General features: G+C 42.3%; 1 protein-coding gene across 18 annotated transcripts in view; it reads right to left on the minus strand.

Annotated features, from left to right (window-relative positions):
- Positions 1-420: 420 nt before the first annotated feature.
- Positions 421-18,004, minus strand: part of ARVCF (ARVCF delta catenin family member) — a 431,820-nt gene continuing 414,236 nt past the window's right edge. For 9 of the 18 annotated variants that reach the window (XM_074972919.1, XM_074972923.1, XM_074972922.1 and 6 more), the window contains 6 exons: positions 17,284-17,395; positions 15,505-15,595; positions 14,411-14,464; positions 7,764-7,855; positions 4,552-4,665; positions 422-1,695 (listed from right to left, as the gene is read on the minus strand). In XM_074972919.1, the coding sequence (XP_074829020.1) occupies positions 4,564-4,665; positions 7,764-7,855; positions 14,411-14,464; positions 15,505-15,595; positions 17,284-17,395 (451 nt within the window). In that variant the 3' untranslated portion in view covers positions 422-1,695; positions 4,552-4,563. Of the gene's footprint in view, positions 1,696-4,551; positions 4,666-7,763; positions 7,856-14,410; positions 14,465-15,504; positions 15,596-17,283; positions 17,396-18,004 lie in introns of all 18 variants that reach the window. The other 9 variants (XM_074972913.1, XM_074972912.1, XM_074972915.1 and 6 more) reach the window with 2 other exon arrangements.

Raw genomic sequence — 18,004 nt, forward strand, 5'->3', positions numbered from 1 at the left:
TTTTTTTAGTTTTTTAATTTTGTACAAAAAATTAGACGTTTACTATTACAGTAATATTTCGTTTTTTGTTGTGGGTTTTTTCTTCTTCATTTTTAAATTACAAAGGAAATGGCAGGCACTGAAAACCTAAAATTAAGTTTGCTTGATTCAAAGATGTGCTTTCCAGTCACACTGTATTTAAGAACTTGTAGGTGTAAACATGGCAACCAAATGACAATGGTAACTAAACAAAATAAGTAAAAGGCATCCATCCAATGCTAGGAGAGAGATTTGATTCTTGTTTTCATCCTTCTCCCTCATTGGATCAAAACCCAAAGGAAATCAATGATTTGCATTTAATACATAGCATCACCAGATAGCATGTGTGTAAAATGTGACCGGGGGGGGGGGGGGGGGGGGGCAAAAATTCAACCTTGTGCAGAGAGTCTGCCTATGGCCTACCAGGTGGCTTTGAGTAGACCCTCAGCAAGAGGCTGAATTTTACCCTTACTTAAGTGTGCAACCTAAAAACAAAAAGCAACACAACAAAACCAGGATGATGATTTCTTTAAGAAATATATCAGCTACTTTTCATCAGGCTCGACAGCCGAAAACACGCATGGATCCAATAGCAACCGAGTCTATCATCAAAAATGTAAGGGGTGTCAGATTACAGTGTGTTCTAATGGGAACTCCCTAATGAGGAAGTTTCCATTCTTCCCCGATGTGTTAACAGCTATGGGAAATAAAATTATGTTAAAGATTAAATAACCATCAACCCAACATCAACACTTGGGGGGGAAAAAAAGCAACTCCTTTACTGCAATCATCATGAGCAACAAAAATAAAAAGGCAGCCAACTCCATTTCTCAGCACAGATTTCTGAATTGGGACAGTGAAACCTTCAACAAACTGTTTACATATGTGGAAGTAAAAATAGAACCATTACAGAAGTCAAAAGGCAGAAGTATTTTACACCAGATTATAATGATAATATAGCACAGTGTGATATCGCTTCCTCTAATAGCAGATTATACAGCTTGCATCAACTTCGTTGTCTACATTCCAGTTCATTCAACCAGCCGAAATAGTTTTTTTCTCCTTTCTTTAAAATCCAACAAACCCACTCAACGTTCCTGCATTTCTTGTGAAAAAAAATAATAAAAGCTCAAAACCAAAAAAACCAAACTCCCTAATATAAAAATCTTTTAAAAATTAAATTCACAGTTCAAAACAAAACCCAAAAAAACAAAAACAAATGAAAAGTGCTAGTTTCCTCATGACTATACCTAAGATATATTTCAAATATTCTGCAGTTCCTCTTTCACTTGCAAAGCTGTCCTCTTTCCCGCCACGTGACCGTCTCTTCTCATCCTTGGCACCATCCTCATTTAAGAGTCACCAGTTAGATGTAAGCTTGGATTCTTTCTTCTTTTGGGGGAGGGGGACAAAGGGAGGTGGCTGTGTCTGGTGGGAATGTAATTGAGTTTTAAAAAGCAAATTGTCTTGCTTTAAGGCATGGTGCTCCGGGGTTGGCTGATGGCAGTTGTCTGTTTTCTCCCCACACCCTCCTAGAATCTGCAGACTGTTCACTGATGCAGCGCCCTCCGAATTTGAATGGCAGTGGTGATTAATGAGATCCTCTGTGTTGGTTCAAATTTGTTTTTTCCCCTCAGTATAAAAAAAAAAAAAAAAAAAAGCAGTTGAACTCTAGCCCTGGAAAATAAAGCCACAGCTGATTAATATATGAAATAATGCACCTTTGATGATCTCCAGCACATACAGTGTGAGCTCAGGTAGCAGGACAACCGCAAGCGTCCACCCAAGGGTGACCAGATGTCCCCATTTTATAGGGACAGTCCCGATATTTGGAGCTTTTTCTTACAATAGGCACCTATCACCCCCACCCCCACCCCCTGCCCTGATTTTTCACACTTGCCATCTGGTCACCCTAATCCACCCCCCTCGCCCACCCCCAATATCATAGTTCCTTTAAGGGCAGAAATTAGAAAAAAAAATCCCCAAAACAACAACAACAAAACCAAAAAGCCACCATAAGTTTAAAAAGGTACCCTCACCCACCCTCGATGCCTTCTCCACTCTCAAGGATCGCTGCACAAATGTGGGACTACTATGTCCTGTCAAAGCTTTAAATCTCAATCTTCTGGAGCAGGGACCACTACTTCCCACTGCACCTAGCACCATGGGGCTCTGATCTTGGTTGGAGTACTACCATAATACAAATAATAAATAATCTATGGCAACAGCAGGGCCCCCAGGGTTTCACATGTGTAGTAGCTGGATGGGCCGAATTTTCAGGGCAGTGCCCAGGGGAATCAGATGCGAGAACCCCATGAATTGTGTCTGACCTTGCTCCCCTTACTCTGGAGAGACTTCCACTTGCTTTCAATGAGAATTTCTCTTAAATCACAGTCCCCTGATTCCTAATGCACCTGAAAGCACTGTCCTAAGGGGGCACCAGGAAGTCCAGTGGCTTTTGTGCTCTGGCTTTTCACTTTTAGAGAGCAGGACTCAAAATCTTCAGTCAAGCAAGCAGAAATCTGCTGGTTATATCGCAGTCCCCTATGGGTCTGCATCATTAAATCACCACACAGTTTGGCCCAGTCGGTGTTCTCTCATCCAGCACGACTCAGGACTGGAACAGTACGAGCGCTGCAGATAAAGAATGAGGTGTAGCGCTGCAGTGGCAAAGTGTCTGCTGGTGCTACCACTGCTCACCTTCACATGCATTTAATGCCCCAACACACGTTTCAAGAGCTTTTCCTTCCCCATCATTTTAAGGTCTTAGAAAAGTAACAAAGTGAATCTAAATTTGAGACCTTGGACGGTTTCAGGTTTAAAGTTACTTGCCAAGAGTTGCCAGGAGAATGCAAAGAGCAGAGAAGTGCAGCATCACTGGGGCTGCTTGTGTTGCAAAGTTACTCTGCCAGCTTCAGGTGTGATTTTTAAAAACATTCTCCCAGAGGTCTCCAAAGCCCTGCGAATTCACATCCTACACCCTCGCCCCACCCCGGGTCTCCAATGCTTTATTTCGTCTGTTACCATCAGGAATTTGTGTGAAGACAGAGCATGTCTTCTAGGTTTTCTCAGGAGATGGAGGAATTGCTCTTTGAAACCAGCACCCCGAGGGGGTCAGCAAAGCAGCCAATCAGAAATTTTAATTATTTAAAGAAATGCTTCTTCTACAAGTCAACAAAAAGCCAGTGAAAGGTGCCAGACTGACAGCCCCAAGGACTGAAGCCCACAGACCCATTTGTCTCCAACACAGGCACAGGATAGACAGTGGCCGCAATTTAAGACCAGAAGAGGGATGGTTAGTAGTCAAAGACTGAGTATGTACTTGGAGAACCAGGGAGACAACGTGGGTGAGGGAATCTCTTTTATTGCACCAACTTCTGATGGTGAGAGAGACAAGCTGTTGAGCTACATGGAGCTCTTCTTCAGGTCTGGGAGAATTGTCCACCTAGCTGAGAAAGGCCTTATACGGGTCTGTTATAGGCTGCAGTGGCCAGAGGGTTCCAGCCCTTCCTATCAAGGAAACAAGAATGAGTCATGAATTCTGATCCCTCCTATTGTACTGCACTCGCCTCATGACTTGAGTTTCCTTCTCACTGATTAATGTGATTTCCATGTAGAGAAAAGGACCGATTTTCTGCAGTGCTGAGCAATGGGAGTAGTGGGTGCTCACCATCTCTGGAAATCGGGCCTTCAGGGACTATCGGACACTGGTAAGGAGAACCTGTGTAGTGCAATCCTCATGGTTACGAAAGATATTCTTTTAGTCCACAGCCAGCCACACAGTCTGTACTATACACAATGCGGCGTCTGACGGGCTGCCAGGAGGTGTAACATGGATAACAGACTGAGCAGCAGGAGGCAGATTAGTGGCAGCAGGAGTGGTAAAAGCTGGCACAGTTTTAAGGAGCTTGGCACATAGGGAAGGTAGAGAACAAGAAGGGGTCCAAAAAAAGCCTTGAACTGCGGAGAAGAAGGAGCAGGAGGTGGGACTTGTGGCTCCATGTTTAAATGACCGATGTTCTCCCCCCTTGAAATTTAATTGTGTGCGTGATCACCAGCTTTCCCTCTGAGGACAGGACCATAGAATTCTTGGGAGCCTCAGGGGAGATCCATGAATAGCCAGGATGTACTTTTCCTGAGGGCTCAGGCTAAACCTGGTAATGAGTCCGGGGTGTGCGGGGGGGGGAGGTGGAATGGCTGTAAACATTTGAGGTCAGTCAGGAAAACTATATTCAATTTAATTCCCATGTCCTAATAGCAGAGATCCTTTACATTTCCTCTGACAGCCCATCGGTCAGAATATTAATTCACTGTCTGGTTATTTGACAGGTTATTTTTTAATCAAACAGCAGTGGTTTATTGTGTTTAATTAAAAGATACAGTGTGCAATATAAACCTCCCTTTTCCAATGCATTTTCATTTGCCTAAAAGGAACCAGTTAGCTGTTAGCCTCGGAGAGATTCTGCAGTGATACAGAACATGCACAATCAGACACGGTAATCACTAGCACCAATTACCATTAAAAGGACCTACCATGCATGCAAATTAGACCCAGGAGTCAACAGGCTGGGGTTTAATGTCACGGGCATCCACCAGATTCACCGAAGCCCTGTTACTCCTGTTAATGTTTTTCCTATTTGTGTCATTCTGCAGCAAACAGGGTGAGGAGTTAAAGGCAAAACAGAGCGGATTAATCAAACACAAACAAATCAGTCAGCTCAAAGGATTGCAAGGGGGTGAATTAGTGGAGAGAGAGAAAGAAACAAAATTGGCAAAGGCATGAGCTATTCCACAGGCACTGACAAAAGCATTCGTGGCAGCACTTCACTTCATTGCAATTATTATTCACAAATCCTAGCCACTCGTACAGCCTCTGAGCCACAGTTACTGGATTCAGAGTAGCAGCCGTGTTAGTCTGTATCTGCAAAAAGAAAAGGAGGACTTGTGGCACCTTAGAGACTAACACATTTATCTGAGCATAAGCTTTTGTGAGCTTCAGCTCACTTCAGAATGCATCCGATGAAGTGAGCTGTAGCTCACGAAAGCTTATGCTCTAATAAATTTGTTAGTCTCTAAGGTGCCACAAGTACTCCTTTTCTTTTTGTGGTTACTGGATTGTTCACCAGCTAGAAATCAGCACACACGTTTCTCTTGGATGGGGTAGTGCAGGGGGGATCTAGACTTTGCCCAACTAAGGGCTGCTTCAACAACATGACAGGAACCTGCAGGCAGCACCTCAGTGGCATAAATCAGACAGCATTTGGGCTGTCCTCCATCTTTAACAGGGAGGAAGCACAGACTGGGGAAGAGACAGGTCCCAATGTTCCATCTTGATGCAAGTAACTCCTGCTCCGATCAAGCCAAAGCATTGCACAATGGAACCACCACTTGCCTCGGTGGGTTGCACCTCAACTTTAGGAAAAATGAAGGTGGCCTTGGGATGCATTGCACAGCTCTGTGGGCTGTATTTGGCTACCTGTGTGTGTCACATGGTAAAAGTAAAGAGCACTTGCTCATCCTCTCTCCTCCCAACCTATCCCCCTCTCCTCTGGAAGAAGCATTTTCTGTCATTTCTGCAGAGCAGCATCCTAATCTTTGCAGCCATCTCCCCTAGTTCACCCTCCTCCTCAGCATCCTGTAGTGTACACTAAGACTGTGGACGGGTGGATTGGAAAGCTTATACCATTAACCTCTGGTTCAGGCTGGGCCATCTGTTTCCATATCAGAATAACATCTGTGTCAATCAAATGGTATTTCCAAAGCGGGTAACTAGGATTTAGACACCGATTCCCATCAGTGGCAATCTCAGAGCCTTGTGGCTCAATCTTTGTGTAGCACTTTGGAAATTTACCCTGAAACATAACCATGAATAATACGAAGTGAATTGCTCTTAAGCACTTAAGATAGAAATTTCCTAGTTTGATCAGGGCTACTACACAGTAAAACAGGAAAGGACAGAAATGACAAACTAATGAAGGAAGCACCGATCCCTTCCAAAGGCAAAGGTGAGAGGAACCAAAGATTTTGTTTCCTTTCCATCTTTACTAGTGACTGTAAGGCACAGAAGAAATTATCATTCTACATGTTCACACCAAAAGGTGATTGCTATCAAATCCCATTATATATAGCACAATGGGTGCAGGCTTAGGGAATGGATTGTACATGGACTAAATAGGGCAGCTAGTTTTAAACAACAGTGGCTGTTCCCTTGCAGTACAGCTTTAAGGGTCGCTGAGGTCGCCTAATCTATGCACAGCCATAATCTTCAACCACTTACAGTACTGGATAATGGAAGGTCATATTAAAGTAAGATCGGAGGCTGGGCTAACCCAGGGGGTAAAGAGGTCAGTGTTTCAGTCACACTGCAGCCACATGACATGAGACTTCTACTCATTCAGGCCAGCTAATAACAGTAAGCTTGCAGGGTTTGGCACTGGAAGGATATCACAAGACAATGGCTTATATTAATGAGGTTGCTAGATGAGAGGCTTCTGACAAGGCAAAGGTTTTAAATAGCCTTTGAACGAAAGAGGAAAAAACTATTTGTGTCTGAACAATTGAAGTGTGGACTGCGGCTGGCCTCTACGTTTAACAAAGAGGAGGGGTAGCTATGCTCAATCTGGATGGTGAGTGTTTATGTCCACATGTTAATATAGACAGACCATCGCCAGGCAGGTGTACAACTGGCTCATTCTGTGGAAAGATTTTTCTCTATCTTATTTCTGCATGCCTTTGCTCAGTGTTTTGCACTAATTGAAAAGTCTTTCCTTTTCAACCGCTTGGCCATTTAACCTGAAGCATCTGGATCTTCTGGAGTTCCCACAAAACACTGAGGAGATTTCACCACAGATGCTCAGGGCTCCCTAGCACTGAGGTTCCCAACACCAGCACCAAGGCGGGCAGCAATGATTTCTGTCACAAACTCTTGTTTCATTGTCTGGTTTTTCCCACTGCTGACACACAGGAGTGTGTGCGTGGGTTTTTGCAAGGTAGGGAGGAGTCCCATATGCCACTGCACTGCTGGAAGCATAAAGCAACTGCTTATAAAAACTTAGCTAAAATTGTGCATGAATGTAAGAAAAATTGCATAGAGTCAATTACTTGCATGCAGCCTGTATTGCTAAACTCAACAGCCCACAATGGAAGTGGAAGATTCAAGTCTGACTTTTCAGTTAGGAAACTGCGTGGAAGAAGAAAGTTGGAAATCCATTTTAAAGAAGGCTCTGTGTAAGAGAGTGAGAGAGACCGACCCATATACAGAGTCCATGTGCGGGAGAGTCTGAGCAAGGGCCGGGAGCTGTATATACCACACTGCTTTACAAAGACACACAGGCTTTCAGCTACACTCCTTTATGGTTTCCATGGTGGGAAGTAACTGCTTGATGTGACTATTCTCAGAACAAAGTCTCCTGCAGAGCTATACACTTTAGGGCTGGGGAATGTACCTAGATGGAGGAGCTGAAAGTGATAAAGCAAACACATTCTTTTGTAAAACTGTTATTTACCTACAGGAACTTGAGCACATATCAGCTTATAAAACCATCTCCAGCAGTTGCTCCCTTATTAGAAAGCAGAATTTGCTTCCATTTAAGGCTAACTAGTGATCACTTACAAAATGGTGCCTTTATAGATAACCATTTACAAGCCCCTGCTGTGTACTTGCGACACATGTTCCTTGCTGCCTGACACTGGATGTCCCATTCTGTAATGGCATTAAGTAGCCTTTGGAATAGCTGGAAGCTTACTTTTAAAGGTTCTTTCTCCGATGCGTCCCCTATAGTGTCGTTGGTCTTGTATTTGCGCTCTTTGTCCCGGTGATCGATGGTGGAATAGCCATCTGTGAAGGAATGACATGACAATCAGGCAGCAAAACCATGGTAGATTTGGCTGTTTTGCATTGTCAAAGAACTAAAGAGAGAAAGAGAGACAGACACAAAGCATTAAACCAAAGACATAGGCATGTGCCTTCCTCGTGGGCTGATGCTCAGCAATTTTATTTTTTAACCACCTTTCTTTTTAAAGAGAACTCCTTTTATACCACCACCTCCGTGTCAAATGCTGGTATCTCATTAACAAGCAGCACAGTTTCCATTCTGGCCGGCTGCAGTGTAGTGGTAGTCTGTCCATGGAAAGCAGCAAGCTGTTACTTCACACCCTGTGGCTAATGAGCTCCAAATCCAGCTGAAATCTTGTGTTCTGCACTTAACAACCTGAATAATTGGCTGGGTTCCTTCTCGGAGTGGCATGCAACACATTCCCACTCCTTCTGAACTTGACTACAAGCAGGACACGACAATAGTTTGGAGACATCCCCTTTGGAATGATAAGAAAAGCAGCCTGTCGAGTTTTGTGAGATCTCGATGCAAATCCTGCTGTGCTGGACCTGCCTCTCAGTTTGAAATGGCACCTGTGGGTGATTTTTCTCCCTGACAGTTGAAAAGCAATGTGAATACATGAGTAAACAGGAAAGAAGGGGGTGGAAGGGCTTTATGAAGAAATGCTGTAAGTATTTCAGAAACTACTTGGATTCATGGTCAGAGGTTACAAATACTACTTTATTTCTCTAGTGCATCAAGTTTCCCGCATTATCAGGGACAAACATATTCTCGTGCCTGCCCTGACAGCTTTCTAATCTGGGCTAAGTGACAGTCAAATTTGTGGTTCTTAATAAGCTTTGTATCTCTCCATGTAATTAAAGGATCATTACAGGTTCTACTTCCTGTCAAACTGTACTCTCCAAAAAGATTTTACATAAAATGTCAGAATGCCTCATGTCTTGGTTTATTGCTTGCATTCAATAGGCCTTCTAAAATCAGTCAGTCAGTCACTCTAGATGTCGTTTTTGAGGGCTACCGGTGAAACTAAAAAGTAAGCAATTTTAAGCTGTAACACAAAAACTTTGTAAATGGAGTGACTCCTGGTAAACAGTCTATGGGGCAGCAGTTCTCAAAATAGGCTACGCAGGCTGCAATCCAGTTAGTTTATAAAAAGATGTTTGTCTTTATACTTGGCTCAGTAAATCAACATATGCACAAGCCTTGCAGAATGCCCAGGCATTTGAGATGGTCCACATGTTTAATTAAGATCAATATCGTATAAAAAGATAATCCATAACTATGCTGATTATAATGACTAAGGCCGTGTATCAAGTATATTTGAGATATGTGGTGCGTAACTTAAACCTTGAGAACCACTGCTATACAACTTTTCTTCTTTACTTTCAGTTCTCTGCTGACAGTTAAGATACCTAGCATCCCTGCTTGTGCCAGTTAGACCAAAAAATCCCAACCATCCACCTAGCCAACACTCCCGGGGAGTGTACAATAAGTCATTCAGTTTCAAATTACACACACACAAACACACACACACACAGATCTAAAAACGTTACAATTCACAGTAAAAGTCATGGGTACATGCTATACATTTAAATGATAGCACAATGGCGTTCAAAAATCGACTTTCCCAAACTCGATGGTCAACTCAGAAGCAGCCCTTTACATTTGAAAATGTATTTAATCATATTTACTTACAAGTAACAGATCACTGACATTGTGTAGCACCTTTCATCAAGAACGATCCCGAAGCACTTTATAAACAGGTAAACTACAAAGAGAACTGTTCACCCACCACTGAAATGCAACTGCCACGGAGATGATAAATGTCTAGTGTTTAACATTTCACAACAGTTTAGGAGAGGAGGTAAAGAATATCACCATATACAAATGGAAAAAAATGGATATTTTAGGTAGGCAAAAAACTAGTGTTTAATCAATACACCAGCCTTCAGAATCCTAACCTTAACCAAAGTGATAAAAAATGGTCAAAGTCTTTGGGTTTACATCTGAGCTAAAAGGCATTTTGTAGCGTGTATTGTTGTTCAGCTGAATGCTGACCCCTTGTTAATGGTAGGTTTCAGAGTAGGAGCCGTGTTAGTCTGTATTCGCAAAAAGAAAAGGAGTACTTGTGGCACCTTAGAGACTAACCAATTTATTTGAGCATAAGCTTTCATGAGCTACAGAAGTGAGCTGTAGCTCACGAAAGCTTACGCTCAAATAAATTGGTTAGTCTCTCAGGTGCCACAAGTACTCCTTTTCTTTTTGCTTGTTAATGGTGTCACACATGTCAGTTCTAACGGATTGTTTGGAGCTAAAAACTACATGCTGAGTTGGGAATACATCAAGATAGCAACTGAGATTGGAAGTTTGTGGTTAGATTTATTAAAATGAGAACTATCCTGAAGGAGGCTGTGCCAGTACAGTAATATCTCGGTGCCCTGAGGGCAATGGCTCTGTGGTGGAATTAAACTCAGTTCCTTCCGTGTTGCAAGATTAATTCTAAAATCAAATTTAATTTAGTCTATATGGAATTAAGAAGCAATCTGGAGTGTGTTTTAGGAAGGTATAAGCCATTTGGACTTTGGCTGGAGGAGCCTGAGGAACGGAAAGTCAAATATTAATATTATCCATTTTCTTGGAGTTTAGTGGAGCCAATCAATTACCTAGAGTTAGTGCATTCCCTGTGAGTTGGCCTTTAAAGGTATTGGTGATGAGATACAGAGAAATCCCAGTGACCAGCTACAGTTGATTTAAAAGTTTCCAAGAAAAGGGATCTAGAGAATTTGACAGAAATCTTGGAACCTTGTTTTCTAGAGGTGGTGAACAGATTTGAGTGGACTCTCCTAGGTGAGAGATTCTGTCAAACTGCCTACCTAAAATAAGTTTGTATTTCACCTACTAAAGCCACATCAGTATTAACCTGTGGAACAAATTAAACATTGATTAGATTAATAGTTTTCTCTGAATACTGAACTACAGTCTTGTGGGCACAGAACTTCTGATCCTATTCCCCTGACTGTTGAACTAGTTAGTACATAGCTATCCCTGTTAGGGGGCTTATTCCTTCACCCTCCTACTTCCCTGGTCCTTCTCTCATGAACAGAGAGCAACAATACCCGAAGTCCAAAGGTGCAAACAATTCGATGTTTATTGGGGTGAACTTCCAGCAAGCATGATTCCAGTTTTCTTCCTTAGTGTCCCCCTTCCCAGCTCTGACACCACAGAGCCTTACCTGTGTCCCTGTTCCCATTCTCCCCCACTTAGCAAAACATGATTCCAATTTCCCCACCCCCATTGCCTGTTCCCATTCCCCCCCCTTACTTCCTGATTGACTGCAGACTATATAGTAAAACTTGAGTTCTGCTTAGCTATACCTTAACCAATCATTTTACTGAAATTTAACTAACCAATCCTAACATATTGTAACATGATTATTTAACCAATTATATCCCACCACCTTAATTAGTTTACACCCAGCAAAATTAATTATACAGCAGACAGAAACAATCACAGAACCAGACAAAGATTATACAGACAAACAATAGGGAAATGGGGACTACAATGATAGAACAATACAGAAATGAGGATTTCACAACTACATCTATAAAGACATAAGGGTTTCCCAGCTGTGTCTATTGATAAGTGAGTTCTTGCCAGACAGGATGCTATCAAACTAAGTTTCCTTTTACATTTTCTAGGCACTTCCCTTTCTCTGGAGGCGATAGGCATTATCAGGACAGGATTGTATTCCTAACAGCCCCATAGCACCTTATTTCAATGTGACTAGTTTGGAATGTGAGGATCTGACCGTTCGCTTCCCAGCTTACGGCTGCCTCTGCTGCTTAGCCAGAGATCTTCACCTAAGAACAGGGCCTCAGACTGTCACAGTAAGAGAAGGCCCTTACACCAGCAGACAGTGATTTTGATTCTCTCTTTTATACCTCTATAACTAGCTAAGTGATAAAAATACACCTAAATTAGAGTATAGGCCTTTACAGACAGGCCTGAATATCTATATCCTAACAATCCCATTGTGAGATCTTCTTTTAAGTTACTGTCTTTCATTGTGAGGACAATTATTTCAGTCTTCCCTTATGCAAACTACATATAGACAGTTTATTCATGCCAGGGGGATGCTGTCAGCTGAGGTCATGGAAGGTAGCATCTTTATGTTATCCTGACTTTTTGGAAATGCTGTATTTGATTTTCCAGCAGTGGCTCAAACTGATTCACATCTGCACCTGCAAACATGGCGATCGTGAGATATCAAACTATCCAACTTGCAGATACGCAGACATTTAAATACAAATATTTGCAGCTGGAAAAACAGAGGCAAATCCACAGCAACACTGTGTGTGTTTATGCTGTTGTACTAAAAGGAAACAGTTGGTCTGTCCCAGATTGCGGTGCCTTTCAAATCTCAAAGCACTTCACAGAAATATGGACTCATCCCTATTTTATAGATTGGGAAACTGAGGCACAAACCAGTCACAGCAAGTCAATGGCAGAGTCAATAGCAGAACCGCTATCTCCTGACTCACAGCCCTGTCCCCTTATACAGCACTGCCTCCCATGCAGCATTGCAGCCTTCATCCTGAGAACCACGTGCCTCCGAAGTGGCTATTAACAGGGAAACCCCTGACTTTTCCCATACCAGAGGAAGGTCGGAAGAAACAGGGCTTAATCCCTGCTTTTTTTTTTCCTCCCAATTGTTGCTGACAAAGCAGCAGCTCAGGCTTTTAATTATCCTTCATCTCCATCAGGGCCTGAGCCCCTGAGTAAGTTGTTCTCACATCCATGCCACAGAGTTTAGCAGCATTTTGAAAGAGAATGTCTTGCACGGACACAGCTTTGCTTTTCTCTTTAGAAGTAGTACTTGTGGCACCTTAGAGACTAACAAATTTATTAGAGCATGCTCGGGGGTTGCATAACTAGTTAGCATGCTAGAGTCTCGTTTGTGGACATGGCCGTTCTTAGTTGGTGGAGCGATTTGTCTGGTTAATTCCGATAACGAATGAGACTCTGGAATGCAAACTAGTTATGCGACCCCCGAGCATGCTCTAATAAATTTGTTAGTCTCTAAGGTGCCACAAGTCCTCCTTTTCTTTTTATGGATACAGACTAACACGGCTGCTACTCTGAAACCTGTCTTTAGAAGTAGGAGTTCCTCCTCCTGCTGCTATTCTACATCTGAACAACAGTCTCCAGACCACCCAGCTCTTCAGAGTTTATCTATCCTTGGTCCTTACTGCTTCATCTACTTATGCAGAATGGCTATGTATTTCATGGGGCTTTGGGGAAATCTTTTCTCACTGCAGATCCTGGTGGGCAAGTTGCATTTGCCATATTAGGTGCACCAGCCGCAGGGTGGAGGTTTTTCCAAGTATTGGTAAAATCTCCTCCCTCCGTCCAGTACTGGTTGCTACGAGCAAGGCAGCTGATGCCCACTGTGTCAATTGACTGCACACCACACAGTAATGCCAGTGTTATTGAGACGGATTGCATGGATTGTGCTATGGCCTGCAGCATCTTGTTCTTCACTGCCATGCAAGCCTCAAACCCAAAAGAGACTCCAGAGAACTCTGGTGAAAGGGAGCCATTCCCATAACTTGTATTGGGAAAATTAAGCCATTCTGCCTGGCTTTCGAGAGATGCCCTTGGTGGACTGGGGGAACTGAGAAGACGAGGAGAAGTCATTACTTTCTCACAGCCTGCATTTCATATATGGAAGGAAGAATGGAGGGTTATTTCTTCGTCCCAGTTTTCACGCACACGCACATGCAGAGCCAGTTCTGTAATTCCGTGCTCAGATTATGTTCTATCTTCACCCAGGCAGAACTCCCATTGAGCCAATGAGGAACAGTTTAAAGTTGTTGGCTCGATCATGTTCACCTTCTGTTAAGCTCTACTTTGCATACAGAAAACCCCGGCACCATTCTTATCACTCATGGCAGATTTTTACAATCATGTATTCCTATTTTTTAAAAATGTTTCTCTTTCCTCTCTTGTGTGAAAGATCCACATATGCAGCAGGGCTGACTAACTCTCTCACTGAATTCAGGAAAACAGTGACAATAATTACAGACTGAACAATAAAGTACTTCTTTCCCCTAGCCTCTTTCAAGTAGGGTCATTTTTTGTGCTAACCTGTAAGAACAGCAGGAAAAACATTTTCAGACAGAATATGATATTTAAGTAGATTTAAAGCTCACAAAAGTAGTGTCCCATTTTTTTAAAAAAGCAATAGTTGAAATCTGATGGCTTTTGAATCTCTCACTCCAGGATGCAACCACTTCAAAGCAAAGAGATTAAAATGCAGGAAGCTCTCAGTATATTTACATGATCTGGTTAAAAAGTAGTGGGGATACCAGTATATATGCAGTATACACATTTTAAAAAAAAACAGACAACTGATCTTTTGGAAGGAAAAGTTCTGTTTTTAAATGTCAGCTTTATCCACATGAAAGAATACCTCCCAGAAAAAGCGCTGAACTTTCTCGTGAGTGACAGTGTGCTCTATTGAAATAGACAGGGGGTTGAGCTGGGACTGCATTTACCTGGACCAAGTTCATCCAGAGGAATCATATCACGACTTCCAGCCTTCTCATTATCTACAAAACAGAAGCATTGAAACTAGTTGTACCATGCTTCCTGACATGAAAACAGAGCAGACTGGGATTAATCACAGGGCTGGAGGCAGTAGAGGAGACAATGATTTATTGCACTCAAGATGCTATAATGAGGACACAAGAGGCTATAATGAAACAACATTAAGGTTCTGATAATTCACGAAGAAAGGTTCTGAGTTAGGCCCCCAAAGAGCACACTCAACTGACATCCCTCATGCCATGGCTCTGAATCACATACATTCCTCTATCCAAAGGATGCCACCAACTCCGTGCCCCTCTGAACCACCTATACTTTCTAGAATTTATCTCTGTACCCCTCCAAGATGGAATGAAGTTCCCTTCTTTGCCCAGAGAGAAGAGCAATCAGTAGGCGATCAAAGGCCTCAAGAGGGTAATTTTAACATTGGTTTCTATTTCCATCATGATCAAAATTAAAAGACTAAGGAAATCAACATGGCCTGGAGCCCTGGAACCATTGGTGCGATTATTGTCAAATCTGACAAACTAAGCACAGTTGGGTCTGGGTCCGAACTTGGATAGAATACCTCCACTGCAAAGCTAAGTGACACAGGAAACAGGGCTGGTGATTCAACAGAGGGTACGTCAAATAAATCAGCACTGAACAAACGTCCCAGGGCATTGCTGGAGCTGATGCCCTTTGCATGAGATATAACACCAAGATCTGATGACTTGTGGTTAGTAAAAGTACCATCGACTTACCACAATAGTTAGCCTGCTCCTTGGCTAAATTCCTGCTGGGTAGTTATTTCATGCCTATCTAAAATACTCCCTATAGGCTTCAACTGAACTTTTCATCCTGAACTGGGTATCATACATTTCATGCAGTGGAAGTGATCATTGTCTATATAGTCTGTAATGTCAATTGCTTCGCGATCTTTGGATAAAAGGCACCATAAAAAAAGTAATAACTGATATTTATCCAATTTGAGAAATTCACTTAACAGACATGGCAAATAGCAAAAGGAAAATCATTATGGCCCACACCAATGAGCAGAACTGACCTTGGCTTTTATCCACCAGTGGCAGAGTACTGTCGTCATAGCCAGACTTGCCAGATGTACCTTTGGATCCCTTTGGTGCTGCAGAGACAGACTAGAAGACAAAATGGAAGAGTAAGGATACTCAAGGTAGTTAAGTCCAAAGCAGACTGCGAAGAGTTACAAAGGGATCTCACAACACTGGGTGACTAGGAAACAAAATGGCAGATGAAATTCATTGTTGACAAATGCAAAGTAATGCACGTTGGAAAACATAATCCCAACAACACATACAAAAGGAAGGGGGTCTACATTAGTTGTTACCACTCAAGAAAGATCTTATAGTCATTGTAGATAGTTCTCTGAAAACATCCACTCAATGTACAACGGCAGTCAAAAAAGTTAACAATGCTAGGAACCGTTAGGAAAGGGATAGCTAAGATGACAGAAAATATAATGCTACTACATAAATAAATGGTATGCCCACACCTTGAATACTGTGCATAGTTCTGATCATCCCATCTCAAAAGAGACGTAATAGAACTGGAAAAGGTACAGAGAAGGGCAACAAAAATGATGAAAGGTATGAAACAGCTTCCATATGAGGAGAAATTAACAAGAAGGACTATTCAGCTTTGAAAAGAAATGACTAAGGGGGGATATGATACAGGTCTATAAAATCATGACTGGTGTGGAGAAAGTGACTAAGGAAGTGTTATTTACCCCTTCACATAACACAAGAACCAGGGGTCAACCAATGAAATGAAATGAACAGACAGCAGGTTTAAATACAAACAAAAGGAGGTACTACTTCACATAACGCATAGTCAACCTGTGGAACTCATTGCCAGGAGATGTTGTGAAGACCAAAACCATAACTGGGTTCAAAAAAATAATTAGATACATTCATGGAGGATAGCTACATCAATAGCTACTAGCCAAGACAGTCAGGGATGCAACCCCGAGCTCTGGGTGTCCCTAGGGATCTGACTTCCAGATGCTGGGACTGGACGACAGGGGATGAATCACTTGATAATTGCCCTGTTCTGTTCATTCCCTTTGAAGCACCTGGCATTGGCCACTGTCAGAAGACAGGATACTGGGCTAGATGGACCATTGATCTGACCCAGTGTAGCCGTTCTTATGTTCTGAGAAGCTGCTGCAAACAGAGTAAGAAATAAAACCAATTTTCTAAAAAAGTTATAACTTGAACAAAATGTATGGAAACCTGTTGACACTCCACCCCCTCTTGATAAATTGATCTTCGCCTGGAATCTAATTTGTGATTCTGGATACTTTTCATTTCACTGCAGTTTTGCTGACGATTCCTCCTTCTCTCATCACCTGGTTGGGCAAGCCAGTAGCTTCTTTACAGGCCATGGTGAAAGCCAGTTACTTTTCAGATAAAGAAAGTAGCAGCAGCTTCACATAAAGAACAGTCAGATGCCCAGCATGCTACATGGACTATGTCCCAAGGGAGCAGCAACATACAAAAATGGGCCAAGTCTTTCCTTGATGCTATGTATATTTGTAGGGATTAGACTTGGTACATCTAAAGTGGAATAACCCCTAAAATGTGGAAGGCACATGCCACAGATCTTCTAGATATGCACCCAGTAACTGTATTTATGATAAAACAATTATAGTAAAATTATGGTATCACTGGAAAACACCAACTTAGAGTTCTTGGTCTACCTGCCATTGTCATTAGTGGGAGTAGGGCCTCAACATGGAGTGAAGGATAAAACACCTTCATGGGGCTTTCTGTGACCACCGATCTGGACTAGGACTCTGCATCTTTACCTGGAAATGGGATTTGTTCCATCCATCCTTCTGTAGGACACTTCGTAGTTCTTTGTAGCTCCAGACCATCTGAAGAACATGAGATGCTGCCTTTGTTTCCCTGGGGGACTGGCTAATTTGTGAGACAAAATTAGAGCCTCAAACATTAGGAATGCAAACTCATTTATGCTAAAACCCATAATTTCCTAGCAGGTCTGTTATTTCCCAAGAAGCAATGCAATATGTGACAGCTCTAAAAATACGTTCTTTGGGCCAAATTCTATAGTGGCTTTATTAATGTGGGTCCATCTACCTGCATGTGTAAACATACAGTTGCTCAGACAAGAGACATCTGCACAAGCAAGAGATAGTTAAATATGCAGATGTCTGATTTTCATATGCATAGTGTGCAGGTACAGAGGCCAGTTGGATAACATTGTCCTTTTGCCTAGTGGATTTCAACAGGCATTTATATAGATCAAAGCAGAAGTGCTGAGCACCCAAAACTCCCAAAGAAATCAATACTCAATCACTTCTGGAAAACAAGAACTTAACGTCTAAAGTTGGGAATCCAGAGGCCACTTTTCAAAATTTTGGTCCGAGTGTATATAAAAAACTGAATTTAGCTGAAATCAACCAGTGGTTTGAAACACACCCCACAGGGTAATGAGGATCAAAGAACAAACAAAACTAATTCTCACCTGAAAAGCATTTTTCTTTCAGTCCTTGCCAAGTCAGTATC

This window comes from Natator depressus, chromosome 15 (assembly GCF_965152275.1).
Source record: "Natator depressus isolate rNatDep1 chromosome 15, rNatDep2.hap1, whole genome shotgun sequence".
In the NCBI taxonomy this organism is placed as follows: Eukaryota; Metazoa; Chordata; order Testudines; family Cheloniidae; genus Natator; species Natator depressus.